Consider the following 27,381-nt stretch of genomic DNA (forward strand, 5'->3'; position numbering starts at 1 on the left):
CTGGCCCGGCCTTAAAATCACCGCATGCTGATTCTCCTGTGTGCCGCTGCATGTCTCGCCGAGGCGTGCGGGACAGGACCTGCATGTGTTAACGGAGACTGCGCCTACGGGGACGGAGCACACTTCTGCCAGTGCAGGCGGGGCTGGGTGGGGGCTGCGTGTGACGCCCCCCGCGCGGGGTTCCGCAAGATAACTACCAGTGGGCAGACACCCGCGGACAGGGCCGTCAACTACGCCTGCCTCGTGAACGGGACGGAGTGCACAGGGTCGAGCAAGTGCACCTACTACGCAGGGGCGTACTCGTGCGACCCCTGTCCTGCTGGCTTCGTGTCCTACGAGGGCGAGTGCCTGCCGAGGGGCTGCTTCAACACCGGCGATTACTCAGACCAGGAGGCAACGAAGGCCCCTTGCAACGGCCGCGGCCGCTGCCTCCTGAAGGACCCCGGGCTAGCAGGGATGGATGCTGACGACTACGCGTGCGACTGCTACCCGATCTACCGCGGGGGCCTCTGCCAGTCGTGCGACGACGCCAACGCGATCGCTGCGGGAAGCTCTTCGTCTGATGCCCTCCCTACGTGCAATGCGCGGGCCTGCCAGGACTCGGATGGCGTCGTGTGCTCAGGCCAGGGAACGTGCACCCTCGACGTGGGCCTCGATCGCGAATCATATCACTATCGCTGCAAGTGCAATGATGGCTACACACGCGTTGGGCACAAGTGCGTCAGGACGGAGTGCGTGGCCACGATCGACGGGTCCCCGGTCGTCTGCGGGGGCTTTGGAGAGTGCACGGATAAAGATAGCCCCGGTACCTTCAAGTGCGTTTGCGATTCTAATGCAGTCCCGGTCGGTCAGTTTTGCACATATCCCGCGTGCACAGACAGCGCTGCTACTGAGATCTGTGGCGGAGTGGGCGCCTGTGTGCGCAACGGCGCTGGCTATAGGTGCGATTGCCGAGGGCTTGCCACGGGCGACCTCTGTGATACTTGCACTCCTGGGAAATCCGCTCAGGTAGGCGACAAGTGCGTTCCAGTGGGGTGCCTCACCTCAAACAACCAGGAATCATGCAAGAACGGAGGAACATGCGTCAAGTCCGATGGCGAGTACCACTGCCGCTGCCCGGACATGCTCATTGCCGTCAGCGGAGAGTGCACGTCCCCCGCATGCATGGACGAGGAGCTGGGGAAAGTCTGCTCGGGACACGGCACGTGCAAAACGGACGACCCACAAGACATAAAGTGCACCTGTAGTTCTGAATACACGTACGTCGCCCCGGGGCGCTGCATCCTAACAGCCTTGATGGACGGCGACCGAATCTGCAGCGGCCACGGCCACGTTAGCATCGACACCTCGGATCCTCCCACGATGACCTGCAGGTGCTCGTCGATCTACGAGGGGTCCAAGTGCGAGACCTGCAAGGCCTCTGTCGCCCAGGAGATCGAGGGCGAGTGCGTCCCAACCAAGTGCATTGTGGCACCCCAGCCCGGATCGCGAGCCACCACTCCCAGGGTCTGCGACGACCACGGCCAATACACGAAGTTCGGCGACCCGAGCGACCCGTTTGCCACGTGCACCCCCAAGGACCCCGACTCCGGGACCGTCTCCGCCTACAATGGCACCTTCCTTGCGAGGCCCGGGTGCGTGCATGTCAGCAAGGTAGACAGGACCAGGAGGTTTTACTGCGGATTCCTGCAGGGACTGACAGACAACTTGCAGGAAGGCGTGGTAACGTGCAATACACAGAACGAGGGATCTGTGTCTGTTGAGACGTGCAATGGTTGCCCAGAGGGCTTTAAGCTTGTCCACTTCGGGGCAGAAGAGGGCTATAGAAAGACATGTATGCACGACAACTGCTACCACGGAACTGGCGCCAGCAGGATGTGGTACGACTACTGCGGCGGGACCGGCGACTGCATCAAAGAGGGTGACACGTACAGGTGCGACTGCGGCCCCAGTGCCACTTGGAACGAGGGCCTGAAGGCGTGCGTCACCGAGGCGTGCAAGCTCAACAAAACGCTGGCCGGCCCAGAGGCGCCCGAGTACTGCGCAGCGCCATCTAGCCTTGCGCTCCACTGCACCGTCGGCCGGGACGCGGCCTGGCAGTGCGATTGCCCCCAGGGCGACTACCTCACGTACAACAGGACGTGCATCCTGAGGAGCAAGAGCGCCAGCCCCACGACCCACCGAGCAAGGGGGCTTTGCGGCGGCCCCGGGGCGGGCTTCCTGAGCGGCAGCGGGTCCTGCGTCTGCAACCCGGGCTTCCTCAAGATCGACGACATGTGCTACAGCTATGACTGCCTGCCCGTGGGTGTGACGGCCGACACAAAGAGGTTGGACCTCAGCCCCCACGTCTGCTCCGGGAAGGGGGTCTGCGCGTACAACCAGCTGACCGGCCGATATGGCTGCGAGTGCGAAGCTGGTCTGGAGGCCTTCGGGGGCTACTGCACTCATCCCGGGTGCGCCGGGAAGGTGATCCACAACGGAGAGCTTAAATACGTTGAGTGCAAGGTCTACGACGGGTCCGTGGGCAGCTGCGTTCAGAGCGCAGACGGGGCCGCGTACTTCTGCGCCTGCAGCTTCCCGTACACATCTGTCGGCGGGCTCTGCGTCCATCAGCGCTGCGTGGTGAATGGCGAGTACTGCGGCGGCGACGCCCTGGCCTCGTGCGTGAGGGGCAGCGATAGCCTGTACGGCTGCGTCTGCTCCGAGGGCTACGAGCTGAGCGAGGAGCGGAGCGAGCACGGGAACAAGGCCAAGTGCGTCCCGAGCAGGTGCATGTACAGGCCGTCGGCAGGCGACCCCGCCATCGAGTGCAACGGGCTGGGCACGTGCGGCAATGGTGGCGGTGGGTCTCTGCTGAAGGACAAGAGGTGCGAGTGCAGCGGTGGAGCTCAGCTGCACACTCTTAGAGACGCAAGCGGGGAGCTGAGGGAGACGTGCATTCTGGACGCGTGCATCTCTAGCAAGGACCAGGAGGTACCGGTGATCTGCGGGGGCTCCGGCAGGTGCGGGCCGAGCGGCTGCATCTGCAACCTGGGAACGAAGCTGTTTGGCAACGCCTGCGTCGGGATCAACTGCTTCATCAACGCCACGAATGACAGTGGAGGGGTTGCCGAGTCGGTGTGCGGGAGCGAGGCCGTCGGGGTGTGCACGAAGATAGCGTCCCACGGCGACCGTCGAGATTACGCCTGCAAATGCGTGACGTCTCCCCCCGAGGGATACGAGGAGGTCGACGGGTTCTGCCTGCCAAAGTCCTGCGTATTCGCGGTTGGGACCCTCGACGGTCAGGACGCGAAGACGATGTGCGGCGGAAGCCACTTCGGGACCTGCGTGATCAGCACCAACCAGCAGACGAGCTCCTACTGCAGCTGCAAGAGCAGGCCCGACGTCGTTCAGCTCACGTCGGGGCAGTGCATGAAGCGGGACTGCGTCAGCGACGCCCTGCCCGGGAGCGCGTACCAGAGCATCGAGTGCTACGGCCACGGAAAGTGCAGGACGGGCGACGGCGTCACCTACGCGTGCAAGTGCGAGGAGGGATACAAGACGGTCAGGGGCGTGATCGGGACCTACCTCTGCATCCCGCAGGCATGCGTCGTCTCGGAGACAGACACGGCCGCGGTCTGCAGCGGGCGGGGGACCTGCTCGGTGGACGAGAAGACATGCAAGTGCGGCACGGAGTATGCTGGCGAGAGGTGCGAGACCTGCGCGGCCGGCTACAAGGAGCACACGAACAGGCGGTGCTACCGCAGCAGCTGCCCGGAGGACGGGAATTGCGGCGTAGAGGACGGCGCCAGCCTGGGCAGCTGCCAGTTCGGCGGCAGTAGCTTCAGCTGCATCTGCGTCAACTCGAGCTTCGTCACCGACAGCGCCACCGGGACGTGCAGAAGGTCCAGGTGCGTCTGGGTGGACCCGTACGACCACGCGGAGAAGACGTGCTACGGCATGGGCTGGTGCAGCTACAGCGGGGCCACCGAGCAGTGCAGCTGCAACCCCAACACGGTCCCCGTCGGAGCGAGCGTATGTGTCTACGCGGCGTGCATGCCGAGTGGTAGCACCGATGACCCCAGTATGATATGCAGGGGGCGCGGGACATGCGTAGAGGGCCCTGTCGCCGGCACGGGACTGTGCAGGTGCGACAGCAGCAGATACCGCACAGACAAGAAGACCGGCCAGTGCTTTGTCAAAGAATGCTTCGGGGCGCACGAGAGCATCCTGGCCGAGGTCTGCGATGGCGGTGGAACATGCAGTGAAGACACTAAAAAGTGCAACTGCAACTCCTCCGGCTTCCAGAGCCTCGACGGCCAGAACGGCTGCGTGCACAGCAGCTGCGTCTCGTCGGACAACAAGCTCTGCAGCGGCTTCGGCGCCTGCGAGAAGACCGGCGACACCTACGGCTGCCTGTGTGCAAGTTACTATACTCTGGTCGACAAAGACTGCATCCCCACAAGGTGTCTCAAGGACGGGAAGGTCTGCAACGGCGGTGGCACATGCTCCGGCGAGGGATCCTCTGCTACCTGCAGCTGCAGCCAGGGCTGGACCCCCCACGGGACCCTCTGCTACCCATCGGCCTGCGTCTCCGGTGGGGCGCTCTGCGGGGGGAATGGCGACTGCCAGCTCTCCGACGGAGGCTCGTGCAGCTGCAGAAGCGGCTACGAGACCGTCTCCGGGGGGCTCTGCGTCAGCAGCCAGTGCGTCCAGCGCGGCACCGACGGCACCGTGACGATCTGCGGGGGCAACGGCAGGTGCGTGTCTGAGAACGGCGTGACTCCCAGCTGCGTGTGCAACGAGGGCTTCTCTCTCACAAGCGACTTCGTCTGCGGAGTCCCTGCTCCATCTAAAAAATCGTCTGCCGGCACGACGGCTGCGATCGTGGTCGTCGTCCTCCTCGTCCTCGTTGCGGTGGCCGGCTTCCTTGTCTGGTGGTTCGTGATACGGCCCAGGAGAGGCGGCCCACTGAGGGAGCGCGTCCCGCAGAAAGGCTCCAAGTCTTCCAGCTCTTCTAGGTCCAAGCTCAGGCGGCAGGCGGACTCCAGCGTCTCGCTCCACGCCGACGTGCCCCTGCTGAGCCAGGCGTCCAACGTCAACTCCAGCATCCAGCTCTAGCCCGCTGCCCGCAAGGTGTCGGTATTGGTAAGTCGACGGCGCGGATCTGCATACGAATGTAAATTGAAACGTAAGAGACGGGCCGGTATGACAAGCTCAGGCTTCCTTACAACTCCTGCATATGCTACGGATATGCTACCGTCTCTAATCGAGACCCTTCCTATATCGAAGGCGCAATGGGGAGCATCTATCAGGCGCTCACCACTATGCACAGAACCCCGGTGCACCTGAGGCTTTCTCCAGCCAGCTCTGCAGATCCTCGGACAAGCATTCTGATCGACATCAGCTCGAGTGACCTAGAGGTTGAGCCTTGCCGGGTGACGCTCACAGAGCCAGCTTTGGAGGTGGGCACGCAGCTTGTTCCCCGCAAGCAGCTCCTCACAGAAAAGACGCTGAGGCCGTCGCAGTTCAAGGCCCTCGTTTATGCCGTCCTTTCTCCCCTCCTACTGATTCTTGGATGTCCGGGAAGCGGGAAGTCGACCTCACTTTCTCTCATTTCAAGGGTCCTGCTGCTTACGAAAGGCGCGTATTCCAAGTGGATAGGGACAAGCCTCGATATTACAACAGGGGACGCCGAGTGGAGAGCTTTCAATTTAGCCGGGAGACTAAATTTTGATGCTCATGGATATGGTCGATGACGTGACCTTTCTTTATAGCACTAGCAATAGCCGCAGAGAAAACTGCTGGGAAAAGCAGATATACAGACCACATGTAAATGGGGTTGAGTCCACTCTGGTAATAGACCTTTTGACATTGCCAAAGAGCTATAAGGGGATAGAGCCATTCTCTCATAGTGACCAGTAAGAGTCTCTATGAACATGTTCTTATACCACAGGATAGGTCACATCAGTAGGAACCTATAGCGGTATATGACACAGCGTCATGTTGATGAATGACGGTGTATCCTTGATCAGTAAGGACGAGTAATGAACAGGCCACGTATGATATAGCTATTTCAGCAGAATGGAGTCTCGATCATGAAGTATTGTTGAGGATTTCCGACTATGTAAACGGTCACGAGCCATTAGCCGTCCTGTTCGTCTCGCCTACCAGCCCAGCACGTGCATGCGTGGATATGCGCCACTTGCAGAGCCCCTGCTGGTTGAACTAGACCCTGCACGCCAAAAACTTATGAAATCAATAAGCACTCTCTGTCTCAGCGACCAGGCGGCGCTCTTCGACTTGCTTTACTCCGACGATGTCAGGAAGCAGGAAGAAGGACTGGCAATGGTGAACGTCATTCGTCTGAGGGGCGCTGTGGAGGTGGGATTGGACGGAACGGCAGCCCTGGTTGCGGCCCGGCTTTCCGACAACGAGGCCGCCGACGAGCACGCCCTGCAGTCTAGCTATTCTGTGGCGCTAATCCGGACCGTCAACGGGCTAACAGACCGCCAGCAGGTCGGCAACTATATGACCTCCATGAAGACCCTCGCGGGGCGCATCAGCCTTCCATACGCACTCATCGATGTCCGCCACGAGGCGACGCACCAACAGCTCCCGCCTCTTCCGGCGCTGCGGCAGAGCGCGGCGCTCCTGCTTCACTGGCTGCGCCACAACTACTGGGAGCCGCTTCTGAACGAAACGCACGAGAACACCGTGAGCAGGTGCGTCCAAGAGCTGCAAGGGTTTTTCGTGTCTCCGAACCAGCTCCATCCTTCTGAGTTTGTGGACAGGCTCATCGCTGCAAATTGCCTGACGGGCCTTCCTGGTGCCGTGGTCCGCGTCATATACAGGAACAGGCTCAGCCCGGCCGACGTTTTTGGGGAGTCAGGGAATCGCACGGAGTTCAGACGGTTTCTGGTCGGGGCCATAGAAGGAGGCCTTGCCGAGAGCTTTCGGAGCAGCATCGTCTCCCCGCTCTTTGCACGACTGTTTTCTGATGCGGTGCTATCACACTACTGCATCGTCAACATGGTGATGCACCAGTCGGGCAAGCTCACAAATCCGCAGCAGTTCGACCTTTGCATCAGGTGGCTGTACGCCATTCTGGATCACATCAGGGCGGAGCCAGACAAGAGCGTGGAGCAGCTGCATCTGAAAGCAATCCAGAAGGCCCTGCTGGCTGTCCTGGCAAACGCAGCCCCTCCGTTCCTTCTTTCCTTGGAGCAGGCATACAAAAAGGAGGGCACGCAGTTTACTCGACTGGACACTAGCGCAGAGTTCACCCTGGATGACGTGATTTCGCTAACGGAGCCCGTGGCCTCTACGTCGACCGTCCCGGGCACAGCGCAGGTGTCCATCAGCGACACGCCGTCCGGCTGCTTAGTGCAGTTTCTGGTGGACGTTCTGCACAAGTATCATCTGAAGCTGACGGGGCTGCAGATACTGCTGGGGGTCCAATCCAGCGACGCAAGCGTCATCATCCACCGCTCCCCAGCAAACGAGCTCATTCCCATAGGCGTCACAAGTCTGCTGGGCTCGATGTGGACAGACGACTCCCGCCTCCGTCGCTACTACTATGGGGGTCTGGATGCAGATGCCCCCGTCCTCCACAGGGATGGAGACGCGCCGTTGGAGGCGAAGCTCACCGAGCCTCCCCTTAAGAAATAGGACTGCATTTACTGCTCCCTAATCCTTCTGCTGGAACAGCGCCACACCAAGGCGTATCCACTTGTTCACATGCTCGTTGCTTGGCAGAAGAACGTCCAATATGTAGTTGCTACTGTGCCCGGTGGTCGTCAGAACTCCCCGGCGGAGGCTTGTACGGTAGACTGGGCATGGGTAACGATTGCTGACTTCAAGGTCTGTATTTCTGGTTGGGATTAGCACGATGTTCGGCATCTCCTCGAAGAGGACATTTGGACGAGCATCGGCGAGACCCGCTTCGGACCAGGAGGCGCACTGGAGAAAGAGCCCGGATATTGTCATGGCATGCTCCAGTTCCACGGGCTCGCTGGTTACCTGGAAGTCGAAGACCAGCTCGTCGATTGCTATCTTAGCACGCCTGGCGTAGTTTTGTAGAATGCCCGTCAGAAATGCCTGCGGATAGCTGAAGCCGGAGAACCAGACAACCTTGGGAACCCCTTCTATGGTCCAGCTTCTGATAAAGCTCACGCGCTCCTGCAGATCCACAATCTACCGCGACAAGGGTATGACCGATGGCCACGCGGTCGCCTCCCAGACGCTCGGCACCTGGTTCAGCTGCATCGCGTCCAGGACTCCCTCTGTCTCCTTCGTCATGATAATGAGCCCCTTGATCACCCGCTCTGCGTTGACCAGGGTGCTCCTCATTATCCGCAGCAGCTTGTTATAGCGAGCGCACTCCTGCACAAGGACTGTGTTCATGGACTGGTAGTAGTTGGTGGGGTACTTCTCGTTCACCGCCTCCTCGTCAAACAGGGCCGGCAGACCGTTAAGGATGGCGTTGATCTGTGCCAGCTCGCCTCCAGTGGAGCAGCTGGGCGAACGCGTGGCAGATCCGCCTTCTGAGTGGCTGTGCATCTTCAGCATAATGTCAGAAAGCTCCTTTCCGGAGTTTTGCGCCAGAAAGATGGTAGCGTTGCTGTCTAGCCCGTATATTTCGGGCAGGTCGTTATCTGGCCACTTTTCTGTGACGTGCTCGATAATGTTCTCGCGGGTGATCGACAGATGGGAGGGGAATCCGTATGTGTTGTTGACATATGATTAAAGCACGCCCTAAGTATCAATATAACTGTAACGCATCTACCACTTCCTTATAAGTGAGCAAATGCAGCAACCTGTCTACTCACCAAGATCAGTTGATTCTCCTATAAACACGCCCTTGGTTTAAAATAAATTTACTGTGTGCATCGAAGATTGGGATGGAGCAGTTCTTGGAGCCACCTAAGGAGTTCAAGAAGCCCGAAAAATGCATACTTAACCAGCGCTACAACATGGATCATTTCAGACACAGCGCCGTCTACGTTCTGATCACACGGTTTATTGCGCTGGTTAGCGATAGTATTCAAGGCCTTCCATTCGGCAACGCTCCCGACCCCAGTGAGAACTGCAAAAAGCTGCTAGCCATCCTTGAGAAGGCACACCAGATGTTTAAGGACACTCCCCCTGTTTCTCGTGATGTCCGTTATGGTAACCCGTCGTTTAGAACTTTTGTTCAGAAGCTTCGTGAGAGCTGTACTGCGTGGCACCAGGAGATCCTGCCAGCGCAATACCAAGAAGCAACCATAGAACTAGATGCCTACTTCTTGGACATGTTTGGTAGTGAGAAGCGTCTCGACTATGGAACAGGCCACGAGCTGAACTTTGTCTGCTGGGCCTTCTCGTTTATTCGCCTCTCCATTTTGTCTGAGCGCGACGATTTCATCAACATTGGCCTGCGTCTATTTCCTGCATATCTACAGCTAGCCCAAGACATCCAGAACATCTACACACTTGAGCCGGCAGGCTCTCATGGAGCATGGTCAATGGATGACTACAACATGCTCCCCTTTGTCTGGGGAAGCTCGCAACTTATCAACAGGAGATTAAAGCCAACAGATATATTCTTCCCAGAAAAGCTCACCGAGCATAAGGACAATCTGTACATTATGATGATACAAAATATAACGACCGTGAAAACGGGAGACCTGCGAATAACGTCTCCTTTTCTCTCTGAAATCCACCTGCAGCAAGATACCACCTGGAGCCGAATACACACAGGCATGATGAAGCATTACCAGAACGAGGTTCTTTGCAAATGGCCCATAATGCAGCACTTTTGGTTCGGAAACATTATACCATTCAAGTGAACCCCAAACCTTAGTAAACCTGGCAAGGCTCGTAGGGACCCCAAACGCAACAGTCAGTCGACACATGCTTGTCCTGGGTTTACTTTTTGCTGGCGTAGTCAAGCGTATACTTCTTGACGGTCCTTATGTAATTCTCCTTGTCTGTCTTCAACAGCCTTGCAGCCGCAGAGTTGAGAGGGTCGTCTGGATTGGGGTCATCGAGAAGGCTGCAAATGGAAAGAAGTATCTTGGCGATGGTGAGCACTGGGGACCACTCTTTCTTGAGAATGTCCAGGCAGATGACGCCGTCCTCGGAAATGTTCGGGTGGAAGATCTTCGTCTCAAAGGTCACTTTGGGTGGCTTAAACGGGTAATCCGAGGGGAAGCATATATTCAAATAGAAAATACCAGACTCATAGGGAGAATCCTTAGGCCCTAAGATGCATGCCCTCCATACAGATATATCGTCCCCCACAGGCCCTCCGGAGCAGTTCATGGGAGGATCCTTCTGGAATTCCTTGAGTTCCTTCTGAATGCGTTTCTGTGCCATTTTACTATTCCAGCAGTTTTTAGTTGCGTGGATCCGTTTATGATTTGCCATTTTAACTGAATTTCGTGTTTTAAAAGCCAATTGCATACGGCTGAGGCAGCTTCTGGCGATGCAGGAGGACGCGTCCACGCCTTCCACGCACAACCCACAGTACTCCAAGCATCTCTCGCGTGCTTACAAGGACATCGCCAAGACTGCAAAGATCAATCTGGACTCTATAGAGGCATATGCAAGAGAGCTAGCAAGCCTTGATACAGCCTTATCGGCACCGTCTGGACCGAAACATAAAAGGGTTCTGCACCAACCCCAGAGGGGAGCAGGCTCCAGAGGTCCTCCTAATGCTAGAGGAGGAAAGTATCGAGACTCTGAAGAACGTAGTTCAGACGCAACTGACGACGAATCGGAGTGCATGCTTATTTCGTGCCTCGTGGTCATAGTGCGTCATATCGTGTTTGCTTTTCGCTCAGCCGAGCACCTGGAGCGCTTTTCTCGCGAGATCAAACGATACAATGAAGAGGTAGAGGTGCAGTCAATCCTTCGCATTTATATCGCCCTTGACGGATCGGCGTCCAGCTACCATGTCTGTGACCTCACTAATAAGCAACTGTCGCTCCTACTCACAAAGGGTCTATATCACGAGACTAACGTTCCTGACACTGGAATGGGACACATACACCTAGTTTGCTTTCCGCTGATGGCAGCTGTCAAGCTGCCGTTCATTGAGTCTGCGGGAATGCAGATAAATGTCATGGGCAGAATACTGACTCAGGGTTTTGAAGACAACAGGAAGGAGATCACGGAACAAGGTGTCACCATGCCGACAGTCCCATTTTCTGCAAAGTGCGATCTGCCGAATCTCTTGAAGCCAATCTATGATAATGTTGTAATATCTTCTGGCAAAGCAATAACGCACACCTCATACCTCGGGCTTCCCAACACCGCAGAGCTTCTTTATGATTCCGAGAAGATGACAGAGCATGGACTTCCATTAGTGGGAACATTGCAGCGAGATGCAATCAAGCATTACCGGTTTTTGACAGAAAGCGACTTCAGCGAGATAAGCTATTATCCCGCTGCACTTAGTTTCATTGGCTATATATTTTGTAACTCAGGCAAGGCCGATGAGTTCATTCGTCGGTACAAGCAAAAGACAGAGCTCGTGGCACTTATATCTCGCTCTTCTATAATTTTGACTGGCACACTCAAAGAGCAGAAACTGGTAACTAATGCCTCAACGTATACACACGAAGACACCGACTTCCTAAGACGTCAGTATTGCGATGAGCTTTCATCAGAAGAGGATGCACTGATACGCAGTGGAAAAGAAGGTAACTACTATATGAGGGTGTCCACTGGAAAAGGCGCTCAGCACTCCCATAGGGGAACATCACTAAATGGAGGAGCATTCGTGCCGGGATCACCACGATCCAGCACTCTTTCTGCGATGCCTCCACTGCAGAGTCAACACTTAAGTAAGTATCCAAAGCCTGTAGCGCCAGAAGGGTGCATTCCCATTCTCGTCTCTAACATGGAGTGTAGGTATCTCCCCAATGAAGTGTCCACAGTGACGCTAGAACTGATCTTTGGATCATATCCGGTGCAGCAGGCGCTTCAGCCGGTTCCTGCTACAGACGGGCATGCGATGTGGGTTGGGGATACTGTGACACTACACTTTAATCCCTATAAGATTGTCCCCTACATTGAGTTTATTTTGCGGGGCTACGACATAAAGGGCTCCTTGTGTTACAGTGATGTGGCTATCCTCTCATTAGTAAGTCTCTTCACAGCAAAGACTCTGCAGGGATGGACCCTTTGCAAAGTAGTGGGGCAGATCTATTCACGCATAACCACACCTCTCGTGGACCAGACAGTCATTTCTGGCATGTCTGTTTTCACCGAAACAGGCCAGATTTGTAACCTCCAACATGATACCATAGGCTTATCAGACCAGGATTTAACCGCTACGTACCAATCTACTTCCAACGTAGGGAGTCATAGCAACTATCATTTAAATACTGCTAATGATGATAGCATTCTCTCGGTCATAAGCGAAGCAGCCGACATAGACCAACACATTCGGAACATTTCACGCTTTGGGCCAGTGTCAAACAATGAAGATTCTCTTTCAATTCTCCGTCTAAGTGCAACCAGGCCTGTTATTGGCAACGAGGGCACTTCTGTACTTAAGATGCAGCTGCAGACAGAGCAAGCCAGCGACCTTGAGAACTACGCGCCCCTTGGAAACGATGTGGAAACCGCTGCAGTGCTATTCAAGTATGGTTGCGGTGAAGCAGAGCTAGGTCACAAATATAACGATACTTACGATCGGCCTGTAATACACAATAGACCAGCTCATACTGCCCAGCACTCTTCTGATTCTACTTCATCTTATGATGACGGATCGTCACGCTCTTCTGGATTTTCTGTGGACCTCCACACCAGCTTGGAGAGGCCAAAACCGGCAGCCACGCACTTAACAGGAAAGACCAATGTGAAGTCTCAGGGTCGTCTCACAGTCAACTTTGGACATCAGACTAGCAGTGATAGCTCTAGCTACAGCAGTGACGACGGCGAGCTGAGCAGGAAAGACAGTGATGGGAAGAAGAGATATGTTCCTGATAAACAGTGGCTTCTTGAACGTGCAAGGGATGTCTTTCAAAGAAGAAGTAGCAGCGATGACTCTAGCGACTCTGATTATTGATTTATCCTTGGAACGATGACCTGACCGAGCTATTCAACATTGAATGGCCCCATGGTAGCATACAGTTGAAATAGTGAGAGCTACTACCGTCCAGCTATTTACTCACGATAGCCGTACTCTAAATAAGTATCAAGTATCATCAATTATTGCCCTCAGACTCCCTCTTCTGGTCGCTGAACATCCTTATTCGTCGTATGAGCTTTTCGTTTGTCTCTTTGAGCTTAGCGTTCTCTGCCTGAAGAGTACGATAGCCCTTAATGAGCTCTGTGAGAGCAGTCATGGCCACAGTCCCCACATCGGAGACATCCCCCTCCACGTCTATTGCAGTTGCTGTCTTGGATATCGGCGCCTTCTGGTCGGAAGGAACACTAGCCAGTGCCTTTGCTTCATTGATCTGTGCCTCTGTCTTCGTGTCGTTAAAGTCCCACGACTCCAGGTTAGAGTTAGCTGGTATCGTCGCTGATATAACTACTGGCATGCGCAAGATCTGATTCCCTATGCTGACACGCTCATCATTGTTACCGTTAACTGGTGCACCCATTAGCTTCTTGTATTCTATAAGCATATTGTCTATTGTGGTCTTTTTGCCATGCTTTGAGAAGAATTTCGTCTCTAGCAGCTTTGTCGCCGACGCCCTCTCCCTCGGGTTCTTGACCATACACATATCCACTACCTCCCTAAATTGCTTTGTAAATGTCTTATTCGCAGGAAGCTTAGGCGGATCTTTCTGATAAATGTTCACGATGACCTCCATGGGAGGCAGATTGCTGTTGGGAGGAACCCCCTGTGCCAGTTCTATGAGGCATACCCCGAACGACCATATGTCTGCCTTGCAATCATGGCCCTGCATGGAGATGACCTCGGGGGCCATGTAGAGGGGAGACCCTACCAGTGTGTTCCGCATTTTTCGCTCCACAGAGTCGTCGCACAAAAACGCAGAAACGCCAAAGTCAGCAAGCTTGGCTGTTCCAGACGAGTTCAGTAGTATGTTAGCGGTCTTAATATCGCGATGGACCTGTCTATTCTGTTCCATGTAGCTAAGTGCTTGAAGGATATCGTACATGATGCATGAAATTACCCCCTCGTCGAAGCCGTTTGGAGCCAACTTAAGAAGCAAGTCTTGGATGTTGACCTCGAGGATTGGAGTTACCAACCAAAGGTACTGTTGGTGGACAAAGCTGCAGTAATATCCGACAATGTTCTCGTGGTTTGACTGGGCCAGCAGCTTGCACTCGGTCTGAAGGGTTTCGAGCCGAACGGTCGTCCGGTCCAGATTGATTGCTTTAAGGGCGCAGAGAGACGTCTGTTTGGTTACTGGGTCGGTGTATTGGCCTTTGAACACGGTCCCGGCCGCTCCTACGCCTATCACAGAGAGCAGCTGGTAGCAGCTTGCGACACCCTGAAATCTCATAGGCAGAAAATTTAAACGATTAGGTTTTCAGGCGTTTTAAGGTTTGTGATACGTCACAGTAAATAGAATACGGAAGAGCGCCGAAAACTGAAACGTGGACAACAGAATATGGAACTGATGACTTTAGTCTAATTTGCGCACTAAAGTGAAGTTTTAATTATAACTGGCTTACAGTAAACACATAAAATTGCATGTGTCTGGAGCTAGTGTCTGAGGAGGAGCTGGTACACGCGCTTGAATTCTGCGGGATCACGCCGGCGAAGAATCCCACGGACCTATCACGTGACAGCGTCGCGCGGCTAGTTAGCATTATGAAGACTCCTATTCTTCGCGACACACCAGAGCTGGTGTTTTCCTCGGTTCAGGACCTGCTTGGGATTGCTGGGCTTAGTCATAAGGAGCGCGTACTGGACACTGCATGTAGCGATCAGGACTCAATCCGCTTTGTTCTCGCTGCCAACTTCTCCGCGGTTGCGCTTTACGCATTTGCGCAGGATACCAAGAAGCACGCACACTTTAAGTCTGAAAACGTGATTAACGCACTGGTCTATCTGATAACTAACGGGCAACCATTCGGACAGTTTTATGCTATTCAGACCCTGGTGACTCTTCTGCGGTCCCCCAGCGCAAGCGACAGAACATACTTCACGCAGATGTGTATGGATTCAGCTCTGCTATCAGCATTAGTAGACTGTACACACAGCCTTGACTATGACTGGCAGCTGGATGCCTCTGCAGTTCTCATTGAAGTTCTCTTCAACAATGTAAGTGGCGGCGTCTGTCTCTTTGAAACAACAGATCCCACTGGACGAGTCCTCCCTGTGCGCCCACACCCAACGGTGCAGCTGGTCAACGAAGCCCACCAGCGCAAACAGAAGCCTCAGGTGGAGCTCGATCAAGAGGACTCTCCAGTGCTGCACTTCAACCACAAGACTGCACTCGCCATCCTCATCTACCTTGTGAGAAAACTTCACAACAGTCTCTGGTGCAGCCAGCCCTTTGTTCCAGACAATCTGAGCGGTGTCTCTGGCGCCCATGAAGAAAGCTTTGTGCAAGTTACGCGGGCGATCATTGCTGTCCTCCGCTTCCCAAGTATCAGAGAGTGTATGGACGAGGCTCGCGTGTTGTGCACAATAGCTTCAATCTTTGCAGCGCAAGACAGTGCAACCATCGCGCCTTCGCACGAGTGTTTGTATCTACTGCTGGAGGTAGTTATTCTGTGCATGACCCCGTTGTCTTCAGACATTATGTCTGTGCGCAACCAAGTGTTTTTAGAAAACGCGGACCTCGGCGCGCTCTTGAGGTTGGACTTCTTTTGCATTTTGGCTCGCCTGCTGCTTAACACTGAGCTGCTGTCTCCTGAGATGACGAAGCGCCTATTAATTTGCTTTGCACTAATATCCCGTAACTCGACATATAGGATGAATTGTTTAAACTCCCTCACCTCTACTTCGGATGCGGAAGGAGTATCTATCTTTGCGATCCTTTCCCGCCTCTTGGATGACCCTGTCTATGGCGCTGACGTCACCATAGTCCATCTTCTTCTAACCATACTCTCAGGGTTTTGTACTAATAGGCAGTTTAGGCAAGCGTTCTATTCTAACACAGCGCTGATAGGACAGGTCGTTAAAGCACTTCGGCAGACCTTGTCTTCAGCAATCGATCTCCTCCCTGTTATCACAGAACCGTCAGCCGCTGAGAAAGAGCGTGTTCTTTCTTCGCAGTACGTTATGTCCGTGCTAACTGCAGCTATGAACGAAAGCTCGGCAGATGATGATGCCAAGGACGAGAGTAGCAGCCTGATGACGAGCCTGCGGGCGAGCAGCATGACCGGAAGTCTTGGTGAGAGTCTTCGAGAGAGCTTACTCGGAGCCAGCGAGCTTAAAAGTACCGATGTGCATTTCACAAACAATGTCCACATGAAACACTCTCATATCTTCGACACCAAGAGTTCTCGTCGAGCAGCAATTGACTTGGGAAAGAGCATCCACTTTCATGCAGACGGAGACTTCAGGGCAAACACTGCTGTGACGCTCAACCTTGCCCCTGTGTCTTCTCACATGAAGGTCTTTTTCGCCGCCTCCGAGCTTATCTCAACTATCTGCGTAGATTACGGGATCTTAATAGACTTCACTCAGGTTAACTTCTACAATCCACGGTCGTCCTCAAACAGTGCTCTTGGAGAGTATGCGAAGGTGCTTCTCAATTCATTCTTCCCGTACTTCATTGAGCTCTCTGAGTTTCTGCGCAGCCTCGTCACGTTTAGCCCAGCCTTTATATTAGAGCCTATTATGGAGGTTGTACTGGGCGCGCTCTACGAGATTAGCCAGCTGGATCTTGCCCTCGTTCCCTTTCTTTCTGGTCAGACGGACATTGTGCTTCTGAGAAATAAGTTCCGTCTTTGCACACGTAGAAGGATGCCTGTGCTGACACCACTGGAGGTGCGTGCCCTCCGGTGCCTTATTCTTTTTGTAAGGAACTCCCGCATAGTCTCACTTTCTTTGTTTACATGTGCGCTTCTTCGCAAGGCAGATTGTTGCAGCGACACCCTAAGCACTGAAGAAACTACCTTTAATGTATTCTTCGCTGTAAAGCATGCACAGGCATACATGGATCGTCTAAAGTATATTCACTTTGGAGATTCAGCTCACAGTCAAGTGGGGCCTGGACAGGACTGGACGGTTCTCAGAAAGGCCGCAACAGGCCCTATCTGCGACATTGCTACAGAGGCAAGTACACTTCTCGCCCTGATGACTGCTGAAACGCCTGATGCTGTCTCTGCTGAAGCGGCAGCTGCTACCCTCAACCTATGGAACTGCCTGTTTGTAACTAATCCCAATGAGATGGAGTTTGTCTTCAATAGCATCGCGTACATGTTGAAGGAGTGGCCAAAAGACAGGCGAGGCAGTCTGCGCAGACAGCTAGGGTGTCACAGTCTGGAGAAGCTTGTAGACGATATTTGGGGAAGGCGTACATCATAGAACACGCAACCGCAAGGGTGAGATTGTAAGAATGTAAATAATTGTTTACTATACACACCTCTCGAGCACGGGTAATCCCGTACACCAGCGCTTGGCGTCACCAAGTTTGAGTTGAGCAAACTGTCGGCAGGTCGATTGATATATCAGCCTGAGTTAGTGAAACCCATATATCACATGATCGTTTGCCGGGGTTAGAAAGTCTACATTATCCTTCAGTAAGTGGAAGGTCCTCAGAGTTACTAGCGCATCGCTACCAGCCTGGTGTTGAAACCCCTGCCATCGAACCCCATAGGACCCAGCCAGACTCTCCAATGATCCTGACCATGAGCCACAGTGCTTAAGATCGTATAGCTTGCCCGGGAAAAGTATGCGCAACAACTCATCAAAGTCCTTCTTGGAGTAGGGAAGATCGTTGCATGTGACGGCTTTGGTCAAATACCCAAAGTCAGAAGAGCCGTGGAAGCACACATATGTTAGGCTACGATTATAAATCAGACCGCTTATCTGAATTTCATACGAAAAAGCAACGGGGTGGATCCCGTCTCTACTAAGGCGGGGAAAGTCTATGCCATGCTCACGAAGGAGATTCATGGAGTTGGAGGTTGAAAGCGGTGTTGTTTCGTCAAATAACATATTGAACTGCCACGTTGAGTGGGGCTTTGGGGTTTCGCCAGCACTGTTGGAGAGGGAAATGCCCAACTGTATAAGCTGGAGAGAGTCTACGTTTATCTTATATGCAGCATACGCAGAGGCATGCTTTGAAAGAATCTGACGCTGAGTAAGAAGGGAGAGCTGCACAGTGTTCTCAAAGTACCCGGGAAACTCCGTGTCAATGGCTACTATGGGGTAGTCTGCAAGCAAAGAAGATATCTCCTGCATTGCCTGAGTGAGATCACTGGCGTAGACATCAAATATCTCACTAGTGTCTCCGCTCATTTTTTACAAAGAGTACACCACACCCCTGTTGGCAGCAATCTACTCCCCCTCTAATTGCAGTCTGTCAGCGTGATAAGTGGTCTTGAAGCAGAGAGGGCAGGAATCCTCAATGGTGGAAAAGCAGACGGAACATGCACACACATGTCTGCATGGATAGAACACATACGACGATAAGCGCACGTTACAGATGCAGCATAAGACAGAGGGGTCCATAGGTACACGATCAAAGATAGACTCGAGATTCCGCACAGTACACCTTCCTGTCTTTTGGATCGAGGTCTCGCGCTTAGCTCGAAATTTGTGGCTAGTGCGCTCTTTTTCTTCATGTTCTCCGAAAAGTTCGTCGTCTCCCATCAACGCAGCAAACAAAATGTCTACAAGTGTGTACAATATTCTCTGGAACTCACGGGACTTGTGTAATAGGTGCTCTCGCACTTCGCGTATCACATCCTCTACAGAGACAATGGAGGCTATGTGCACATCATCGCACTTTTTTGAAACCATCATCAATCTGAGATATATCTGTAAAATGGAATTTCTAAATAAATAGAGGCCCCCAGAGTATCCATAGACGTCCACAATGCCGCGTTCATGGATGAGAAGGCGTATGCACGGAGAGGAGGCCGCAAAGATGGCATAATGGAGGGCCGTCCTGCCTGTGTTGTCCTGCATGCCTAGAAATAAGTTGACATTAGTATTATGCCCTTCTATGCAAGTCTCACCTATATCCAGCGTAGATGCGTAGCCGGTTAGCAATGCCTCCACACAGTCTGCGTTGCCTCGCTGCGCAGCGTGCATCAGAGCGTTCATGCCATCACAGTCACGGGCAAGCGGACAGAAAAACCGAAGCCCTCTCACGCAGTCTTTGTGACCTGCTCGGGCAGCATACATGAGCGCTGTTCTCCCGTGTAGGTCACAGTATGTGGCATAGAGCACCCCGTCCGCTTTAAGGTACTCTCGGAGTAGAGTTGGCATACCGTATTCCGCTAGCCACATGCAAAGCGTTTTGGCATCGTCAGTAACAATGTCATATGGATGTGTACCACTGGACACGAGCGCATGCCAGAGCTTTACAGCTAGTTTTTCACAGCCATGCCTGATGGCGTAGATAATCGAAGGATAGCCATGCGAATCAGCGAGTAGCCCTTCCGTGGGTACGAGTGCTTCTGCTATACCGAAGTGCCGCTTCTCCAATGCGTAGAGGAGCGCAAACTTTCCCTCACCAGATCTAATACCAGCCTCGTTGAGCAGTATGGGGTCAAGTATTTCTTCATACAGTAGTGCATTATACATCAGCGCAGTAAAGCCGTACTCATCCCTCTGGCCCACTTCGTCCTCAGTCAAATCCTGTAACAGTCCTAGACATCCGCCTCGCACAGCCTGTACCAAAAAAGTGGATCCTTTGGCTGGTGGCATAAAGGTGTCGAAAGCTGTGGGTGGTCACGTCTACTCTGAGTAAGAGGGCGTATGCCTTACAAAAGTAAAAAAAGAAAAGCCTCTGGACCTTAAGATCTGACCTAGGAGTAGACAATGCTGAATTGTAACAGAGTGCTCGGGACTTCTGTTGCATAGCACAGTGACGTGGGCAAGGATAAAGATGACCGAGGAACCCGTATAGGCTTATAAAATATCACCTCTACTTCAAAAAGATATACAGGCAATAATCGCAAAAACGGCCACACTACGACCGATTGATAAACTATTAATTAAAAAGCAATCGAGCTTACAGGAACTGTAAGCCTTGTATATTGTGCCTTTTGGGCCAGAGAGCACGCTCATGGGAGATGAACTGTCGGGACCAGCATCTCACTGTCTATATAGCCCTACTTTGGCTACCTTGCTCCTTAACTCCTCTATGCGTGTATGCAGCACTAGTCTTTCTTTGAAGTAGATAGAGTTGCCAAAATATAACTCCAATCACGTATGCTTCAGGACGCCATTATAAGCCTTAATGTATTTTCTGGAAAATAATTGATCAGTTGGTTCATGATTACGTAGATCTTGGGGGCAACTAGAATGTCCAGATCACATGCTTCAATTAGTGGAGAGAACAGGGCATCGCTTGGTCATTGAAATGGAAATTTATACTGACTAAAACTATGTGTTACATCAGATGGGGCTCATTCAGCTGCTGGTACAATGGTCAGGAGTGGCTCATCCACTACCACATTAAGTTCCCAAAATTAAAATCAATGACACTTAGAGATAAGCTGAGGAGGGGAACTAGATGGCTTACCAGAAGGATGCGTCTTGTACGCTGCATAGTGCTGCTCTTACTACTTATTGCTGCGGTTGACAAAAGCCTGGCACTCAAGAACGCCAGCCAGGAGGCCTATAGAATCACCTCTCTTCCAACTCACGAAAGCAGCTTTGTCGTCTTTAAGCCCAGTCTTACTCGTCAATACAAGCAAAAGGGCCTACTGAAAGCGTGGAATTTTGGTGGGCGACAGGTAGAGGTCATGGCGTCGCGTTCTGAGCCCAGCGTTTACGCAAACTGGCCCACTGCAAGCTCCTTTGCAGACTGGGTTTCCAGTGCAGAGCACGAGAGCCTAAAGATAGTGTGTGACCCGTCCTGCGACGTTCCAAGCCAATATTATCTCCTTAGCCCGTATCAGAGTAATATTGGTAATTTAGCTATGAGCATTAGACGTGCTGATAGGATGTCCCAACTCCTTGCGATTTTCCTTGTGATTGATATGCTGGGATGGCTTCTGTAGTTTGGTTTGCGGCCACCCACCCAGCACATGAAAAGACTAAGCGACGGATCAAAAGTAAAGGAGCTTGTGTGCAAATTCACAGTTACGCATTTGTCAGTTGGGCACCATACTAGTCGAGGTTGTCGGGGTCGTCATCGTCGCCTTCGGCCTCCTGGTTAACCTCCTGGCTTAGCGCGGCACTGTCTCCTCTCTGAGCATTTAGGGCATCGAGTTCCTCCTTTGGAAGAACAGACGATGCGAAGCCAGTGATGAGGTGCTGCATGGCAACCACAATGGCCATGGGGTCTCCAGGGTTGAAACTGTGCTCGGGTATTCCCGGTAGGGTCATTGCGCAGATGTTGTAGAACTTAAAGAACACATCATTAATCACACCCCAAATCGTCTGCCACTCTTTGATAACGCCCTCCTGCGATTTGATGATTTTCTCCATCTCTGCCTTGAGTGCAGGGTCATTGTCAGACCCGCTGGAAGAAGCAGCTCCAGTCTTGGTAAGAGTGTCGATCATGCTTGCTTGTTTTGCAAGTTCGTGGCTAAGCTTTTGAAGCGCAGAGGCCTTTTCATCCAGTTGAACTGATCGCTTTGCCAACTCTGCCTCAGCCTCTTTTAAGCGATCTTCACGAAGCTTAAGTTGCGCCAGTGCATGTTCTGAAGAAGGATCCGCAGTGTCCTTGTGCGCTGGTAACTTAGATTCAATGCTTTCCAGACGGTCGAGGATATTGGAGACTATTGTTTGATCTAAAGTTTGCGACTGCATCGTGCGGGGACCAAAGTGTCTGGCTTGGTGGCTGCGCTGGCCACGTGCAGACCCAACCCTTATGATAGCATTTGATGGCGGCACTTGGTTTCCTGCGATATAATGGCCAACAGAAGGCGCTGAATATCCGACCATTTGCTCATCATATTCTCCATCGTCCTCCACGTATGGCGGAGGATACATAGAGCGCAGATGATGCGGGCTATAGTACGGATAAGGGGGAGGATAGTATGGGTACATTTTTAAAAGCAAATGATTTTTCTCACCTTACCGACAAACAAGATTTACACCTGAGCTGTACAAAAAGATGCATCGTCGTCAGAGATCATTAGACATAACTAAACAAATTATAGCGGCGTAAATGAATCCACGTACGATTTACTGAACGCGATTGAGAAGCCATCGCAATTGAACAACGCTAGGCAGCGTTTTCGATCTGCAAACATACATACCCTCCCTTAGCGGTGCGCAAACAGGGGCGCCCGCGCATGCCCTGGACCGGGGCGGGGCGCAAAGGCAGGCCGCGCGAAGTCTGGCCCTGGCCGACCCGGAGCCGACGTCGTGACCCGCGCATGACGGGGCTTCTTGTGCCCACACCGCTCCTCTGGTGCGAGCTTTGCCCTTCTGTGAATGGGGGCGGGCTGGCCCGTTGCAGGCTACTTCTCTCATCGACCCCCGTGAGCCCGCCCATCTCCAAATCTCGTGGGCGCGCGTCAGTATTGTGCGTCCATTGTCTTATCCTGGTAAGGATTCTCCCATCTGCAGGTCCTCGCAGTCACTAGTGGCACGCCATTTTCGCGGTCTAGACCAACCTGACCCTTCGGAGCCAAGTGCGCTCTTGATTCGGGGACTCTTTAGTTGCCTGGGTCGACGAACAAGGGCGACGTCAAGAGAGTCACAGCGCAGCATCTACTCAGCCCCAATAATGAAACTTTGGAACACGGCTATCTCTGCTCCTGGGCCGGATGCACTGTTCTAAGCAGTTGCTAATAATGATACTGATGCTGTTTTTTCGTTAAGGAAAGCACACGCTAAACGCCGTAATGATAAGGGGTACACAGCACTTATGCTTGCGCTCCGCAAAAGCTACTACGACATTGCAATGATCCTGGCACGGCATGAACACGGAGTCCAGGATTCTCTCCAGAAGACCGCTCTTATGTACTGCATTGACCGCCAGTCACTGCGTCTCATTGATGTCCTCGGACCTTATGAGAAGGGTCTTGCCGACTTCAAAGGAAAGACTGCCCTCTATCATGCATATGAGAACAAGAACCTAAATGTTATGGAAAGGCTCTGTAAGTACGAAGCTGACCTACCAATACCTATTCTCGAGGGATCTGTAACAGGTAGAACTCTCTTGATGTTGGCTGCGCGGGAAGGAGACTGTGCGTGATTAAAGATTCTGATACCGTACCAGGCCGGAAGACGCGATAGTATGAGCTGGTGCGCTTCACGCTACGCCATAGAGATGGGTCGAGTTGCGTGCTTGAAGCTGCTTATCACACATGAAAAGTGCCTGCTGGGGGAAGATGGTTTTACGTAGCTGATGATAGCCGTAGCAATGCGCTCTGCAGAGCCACTGGTGCAATACAAGGATAGCATCCGCCGGCGTACAAACGATGGACGCACAGCCCTGATGATCGCTGTGTATAGCAATAACATCCCAGCAATCAAGCACTTGATCGCCAGTGAGAAGGGGATGCGGAGACCGGACGATCGAACTGCGCTCATGATTGCTGCGGAGAAGGATAGTGCAGAGGCATGCCGGCTCCTGGCGCCTCATGAGTCGGGGATACGCATATCCAGCAATATACACCTGAGCAACAAGCAAGAGATCGGAAAGCCAGTAGCACTGATGCTGGCAATCGTCGCGAAAAGCGTACGATGCCTGAAGTGGCTGGGCGAGTATGAAAAAAAGATGACAGAGATCAAGCAGCAGATGACGTCTCTCATGATTGCAGCGCAGGTGGGGCACGTCGAGGCAGTTCAAGTTTTACGAAGTGCCGAGGCGGGCGAGCAGGACTCTTAGGCTGGACAGCGCTAATGCACGCTGCGGCGTGGGATCATCCAAACATAGTCAAGTATCTCGTCCCCTACGAGCTGGGCTTGGTTGATGAGAATGACCAATCGGCTCTCGATCTTGCGGTGAAGTACGGACAACTGTCGTGCATAAGGATCCTAGCTCCAGCTTGTGCCCCATAGTTCGGAGAGGCAGCACTACAGAAGCTAGCCGCAGGCTCTACGGCGCCGGCGGCTCTCCGACCTGAAATCCAATCTGAGATATGTCGCTATCTTGGCCTTGGTAGAGTTAAGTAGGCCACCCTTCATTTAGTACGGGGCTGTTATTAGTTAACGCCGAAGCAGAGATCCGCGCATGGAGACATCAGCTATGCTTCATATGCTCTCCGTCGACCACATTATGCACGCGCTTGTAAGTAGGCCGGTACGTTTCAGGGTTGTGCTTTTATTTTGACAAACTTATTGACTGGAAGAATGTAAGACTCGGCTACGTTTTGGGTAAACAACAAGTACAACCACTTTAGTGGTGGCTCCCTGGAGACCACGCGTAGTAACCAACGATAGATTACAGGGAAATTATCACGTTGCTACTTGCTGAAAATTGCAATAAAATGTTGATGTCTATGTCAGTCGTGCTTCTTCTGGTGCGGTCTTCTACATCTGCCAGTTGTGATGTTGACTACTGCACCGAGTGCGTCCCAGACTACCCCGATAACTGCATGATATGCCAGGATGACTATAAGCTAGACGTGGAAACGGGCAAGTGCGTTCCATGCCCAAAGGGTACATGGGGTCCCAGGTGTTCCACACGCAAGTGCTGGCTTACCACACGTGTCAATTGTCTAGAATGTAGTAGCACAGACCGGTGCTGGACTTGTGAAGACGGGTACTATGTGACGTGGTATGGGGGCTGTGGTGCGTGTGCAGAAGGCACCGGAGGCTATGAGTGTCAGGACCTCATCTGTAATGGGGTTGCACTAACGAATTGTAAGACTTGTGATACTGCAACAGAGGGGACCTGTGCAGTTTGCAAGGATTCTTACAAGCTGATTCCAGAGACCAATAAGTGCGAAGCGTGCCCCGATGGCCGAATCGGACCAGAGTGCATTTCGATGAGGTGTCTGGCCACAACCAGAGACTATTGCCTCGAGTGTCTTTCTGGGACGAATCGTTGCAGCCGGTGTTACGACGACTTTCATCCTAATGAGCTTGGAAAGTGTGTTCAATGTCAAGGGAATACCGGTGGCTACAATTGCGAGAAGACTAAATGCAATGGAAAGATATCCGAGAATTGTGCGACTTGCTACTCAGCTGAAGATGCAATCTTGGAGCCAGGGGCATGCAAAGTTTGCAAAGATGGGTACTACAAGGAGTCTAGTAACTCCATTACTTGTACACCGTGTCCAGACAATAGATTGAGTGATGGGATTACATGCAATGCGGTGTTGTGTTCTGGGACCCGCTACGATAACTGCCATACGTGTACAGAAGGCGAACCAACGTGCCAGCTCTGCATTGATGGTTATGGTCCCAATGAGACGGGCTCTTGCACGCCGTGCCCTGATGGCAAAGGCGGGCCAAACTGTGTGGGGACAAAGTGCACAGCTGATCAACTGGCCCTTGTTGACGACTGTAGATTCTGTGGAGATGATGGAGCGTGCGTTCAGTGTGCTGCAGGCTTTATGCTCGATAATAAGGAGTGCGTTCCTGTCAATGGATGCCAGAGCCCCAACTGCAGAAGCTGCACCGTCACAGAGAGAACAGAGACTTGCAAGCGTTGCCAAAAGGGATATTATGTTGTTGGGGGCAGGTGTGCACGTTGTGTCGGGAACTGCCTCGACTGTAAGAGCGCAAGCATCTGTGTTGCGTGCGAGGACGGTTATACGTTGACGGTCGACGTTTGCGTATTGAATTCCCCAGACGTAGACGTGGACTCCTGCAGCATCTCAAACTGCCTGGTGTGCCTGGCCAACAACCGAGACGTTTGTGCCACGTGTTCTAGCGGCTATCTATGGAATGCAAATGAAAAGGCCTGTGTTGTAGCTTGCCCAGATACTAACTGTATTGATTGCAATCAATCCACTGGTGAGTGCAGCGCCTGTGGCGTTGGATATGGAATGCAGGGGGCTCTCTGCTATCCTTGTACAATTAGTGATTGCTCTAGTTGCAGCTTTCGCACAGATTCTACATCAGGAGAGAGCACCGAAGTATGCGTACGGTGCTCTTCTGGAGAACTGACCACTGATGGGCAATGTAAGGAGATTGTGCGAATGAGTAAGAAGACGATTTTCGCTTCATCCGTTGGGATCGTTGTCCTAGTTCTCCTAGTGTGTATTGGTGTTGGACTCTTCTTCGTTTTTCGACGTAAGCCAGCTCAACAACTCGATGTTACTTCAGAAACTCGTCTTATGAACTCTCAGAAAAATATGGAACCGACCTCTGTTGACACCAACCCCGAATGTGTGGAGTATGAAACTGACTAGTTATTTATCATAGCATAATCTGCATTGATAATCTCGCAGTATGTGCTAGTAAATGTTTTCTTGAATCAAGAAGATGCAGCGCCATTCTAGGTAGGTGTGTCTCTTGCTCGTTCATCAACGGGGATCCAAATCTAGAGTCTGAAATTTGAAAATCAGATGTCGTCCACTCCTGGTAGAAGAGCCTTGTGCTTTCTCCAAGGCAATAGAGGGCCTGAAACTGGTGATGGATGCGCCGATCACTCGCCGCACTAGGCCAACGCTGGCCAGGATCATCGCCCGCTAGTCGAGATGGACCCACACGTGACCTATGTGAATCCCTCGGCAAGAGATGGGAGCCCTGGAGTGCTTGGCTGACAGAGGCGGATTGATCCTGACCGTACCGAAGAGTGGTGGTCTGGGCCACCTGCCTGGGGTCTGCTGCAGCAGCTGGCAGTGCCTGACACCCTCGAGTAGACGGGCGCCGGTTGTAGAGAGAGACGACCTCGATGAACTGGTCCTGATCGCTTCTGATGCTTCGGATGACACCCTTCAGAGAGGTGGCCCTGGACCGACGCCTCGACAGACCGAATCATTCCCCCAGGTGTGCTGTGCAGTGCAGATGGACCAGCCCACACGTCACTGAGCCAAACACGCTGCACAAGGTGAGCGTCGACACGGTCTCGTGCTGGGTGACGGAGCACCTGCAAGAGCGCACCGCAATCCATGAATAGGAGGGCCATACTTCTCCCCCGACACAACGCATGGGAGCTGTCCACTGGCATCCACGAACGCGTACTATGACTCCAAGATAGAGGTGCATGGGGAGCGCACCCTTGATAATGGAACAGATAGTGCCCTCCACGAGGAGACGAAGAGGCACCCCGAGGAACGGGGTGGACACCCGGGGTCGTGGGGCGCGATCTTCGTCACGGAAGACCAGAGCCCTGGATTCTGTGGGGGCCAGATCGCAGTGACCGACGCAAGGCCCGAGACAGCAGGTGCCCACTCAAGCGTCAGACAGTAGTTGGCCAAGGGAAGGGAGGAATCCTCAAAAAGCAC

The 27,381-nt window shown here is 53.0% G+C and overlaps 12 protein-coding genes and 3 pseudogenes across 12 annotated transcripts; 9 read left to right on the forward strand and 6 right to left on the reverse strand.

The window, feature by feature from the left end:
* Window positions 1–24: 24 nt before the first annotated feature.
* Window positions 25–5,100, forward strand: GL50803_00113836 (High cysteine membrane protein EGF-like; the record flags this gene model as incomplete). Its single annotated transcript, XM_001704213.1, has 1 exon — window positions 25–5,100. The coding sequence occupies one exon, from the start codon at window positions 25–27 to the stop codon at window positions 5,098–5,100; it is 5,076 nt and encodes a 1,691-aa protein (XP_001704265.1).
* Window positions 5,101–5,180: 80 nt separating this feature from the next.
* GL50803_0060069 (Hypothetical protein) lies at window positions 5,181–5,738 on the forward strand (annotated as a pseudogene; the record flags this gene model as incomplete).
* A 427-nt stretch (window positions 5,739–6,165) lies between these two features.
* GL50803_0023767 (Las1-like protein) lies at window positions 6,166–7,650 on the forward strand (the record flags this gene model as incomplete). The annotated part of the gene is made up of 1 exon (XM_001705818.1): window positions 6,166–7,650. One exon carries the CDS (start codon window positions 6,166–6,168, stop codon window positions 7,648–7,650), a length of 1,485 nt encoding a protein of 494 aa, XP_001705870.1.
* An 18-nt stretch (window positions 7,651–7,668) lies between these two features.
* Window positions 7,669–8,763, reverse strand: GL50803_0029256 (Axonemal dynein heavy chain, partial; annotated as a pseudogene).
* A 119-nt stretch (window positions 8,764–8,882) lies between these two features.
* On the forward strand, window positions 8,883–9,809 carry GL50803_0010612 (putative Phosphotyrosyl phosphatase activator protein; the record flags this gene model as incomplete). Its single annotated transcript, XM_001705814.1, has 1 exon — window positions 8,883–9,809. The coding sequence occupies one exon, from the start codon at window positions 8,883–8,885 to the stop codon at window positions 9,807–9,809; it is 927 nt and encodes a 308-aa protein (XP_001705866.1).
* A 79-nt stretch (window positions 9,810–9,888) lies between these two features.
* Window positions 9,889–10,389, reverse strand: GL50803_0015252 (Ubiquitin-conjugating enzyme E2; the record flags this gene model as incomplete). The annotated part of the gene is made up of 1 exon (XM_001705812.2): window positions 9,889–10,389. One exon carries the CDS (start codon window positions 10,387–10,389, stop codon window positions 9,889–9,891), a length of 501 nt encoding a protein of 166 aa, XP_001705864.2.
* A 58-nt stretch (window positions 10,390–10,447) lies between these two features.
* Window positions 10,448–13,039, forward strand: GL50803_00101824 (uncharacterized protein; the record flags this gene model as incomplete). Its single annotated transcript, XM_001705811.1, has 1 exon — window positions 10,448–13,039. One exon carries the CDS (start codon window positions 10,448–10,450, stop codon window positions 13,037–13,039), a length of 2,592 nt encoding a protein of 863 aa, XP_001705863.1.
* A 139-nt stretch (window positions 13,040–13,178) lies between these two features.
* On the reverse strand, window positions 13,179–14,450 carry GL50803_0010609 (Kinase, STE STE20; the record flags this gene model as incomplete). Its single annotated transcript, XM_001705810.1, has 1 exon — window positions 13,179–14,450. One exon carries the CDS (start codon window positions 14,448–14,450, stop codon window positions 13,179–13,181), a length of 1,272 nt encoding a protein of 423 aa, XP_001705862.1.
* A 191-nt stretch (window positions 14,451–14,641) lies between these two features.
* GL50803_0010608 (uncharacterized protein) lies at window positions 14,642–17,431 on the forward strand (the record flags this gene model as incomplete). Its single annotated transcript, XM_001705809.1, has 1 exon — window positions 14,642–17,431. The coding sequence occupies one exon, from the start codon at window positions 14,642–14,644 to the stop codon at window positions 17,429–17,431; it is 2,790 nt and encodes a 929-aa protein (XP_001705861.1).
* Window positions 17,432–17,584: 153 nt separating this feature from the next.
* On the reverse strand, window positions 17,585–18,367 carry GL50803_0010606 (CCR4-NOT transcription complex, subunit 7; the record flags this gene model as incomplete). The annotated part of the gene is made up of 1 exon (XM_001705808.1): window positions 17,585–18,367. The coding sequence occupies one exon, from the start codon at window positions 18,365–18,367 to the stop codon at window positions 17,585–17,587; it is 783 nt and encodes a 260-aa protein (XP_001705860.1).
* Window positions 18,368–18,406: 39 nt separating this feature from the next.
* On the reverse strand, window positions 18,407–19,783 carry GL50803_0010605 (Ankyrin repeat protein 2; the record flags this gene model as incomplete). The annotated part of the gene is made up of 1 exon (XM_001705807.1): window positions 18,407–19,783. The coding sequence occupies one exon, from the start codon at window positions 19,781–19,783 to the stop codon at window positions 18,407–18,409; it is 1,377 nt and encodes a 458-aa protein (XP_001705859.1).
* A 683-nt stretch (window positions 19,784–20,466) lies between these two features.
* On the forward strand, window positions 20,467–21,084 carry GL50803_0029252 (uncharacterized protein; the record flags this gene model as incomplete). The annotated part of the gene is made up of 1 exon (XM_001705806.1): window positions 20,467–21,084. The coding sequence occupies one exon, from the start codon at window positions 20,467–20,469 to the stop codon at window positions 21,082–21,084; it is 618 nt and encodes a 205-aa protein (XP_001705858.1).
* A 109-nt stretch (window positions 21,085–21,193) lies between these two features.
* Window positions 21,194–22,078, reverse strand: GL50803_0015251 (uncharacterized protein; the record flags this gene model as incomplete). Its single annotated transcript, XM_001705805.1, has 1 exon — window positions 21,194–22,078. The coding sequence occupies one exon, from the start codon at window positions 22,076–22,078 to the stop codon at window positions 21,194–21,196; it is 885 nt and encodes a 294-aa protein (XP_001705857.1).
* An 826-nt stretch (window positions 22,079–22,904) lies between these two features.
* On the forward strand, window positions 22,905–24,043 carry GL50803_00117163 (Ankyrin repeat protein 1; annotated as a pseudogene; the record flags this gene model as incomplete).
* Window positions 24,044–24,471: 428 nt separating this feature from the next.
* GL50803_0015250 (High cysteine membrane protein Group 6) lies at window positions 24,472–26,343 on the forward strand (the record flags this gene model as incomplete). The annotated part of the gene is made up of 1 exon (XM_001705800.1): window positions 24,472–26,343. One exon carries the CDS (start codon window positions 24,472–24,474, stop codon window positions 26,341–26,343), a length of 1,872 nt encoding a protein of 623 aa, XP_001705852.1.
* Window positions 26,344–27,381: the final 1,038 nt, after the last annotated feature.

This window comes from Giardia intestinalis, chromosome 5 (genome assembly GCF_000002435.2).
Source record: "Giardia intestinalis strain WB C6 chromosome 5, whole genome shotgun sequence".
Lineage (NCBI taxonomy): Eukaryota > Fornicata > Diplomonadida > Hexamitidae > Giardia > Giardia duodenalis.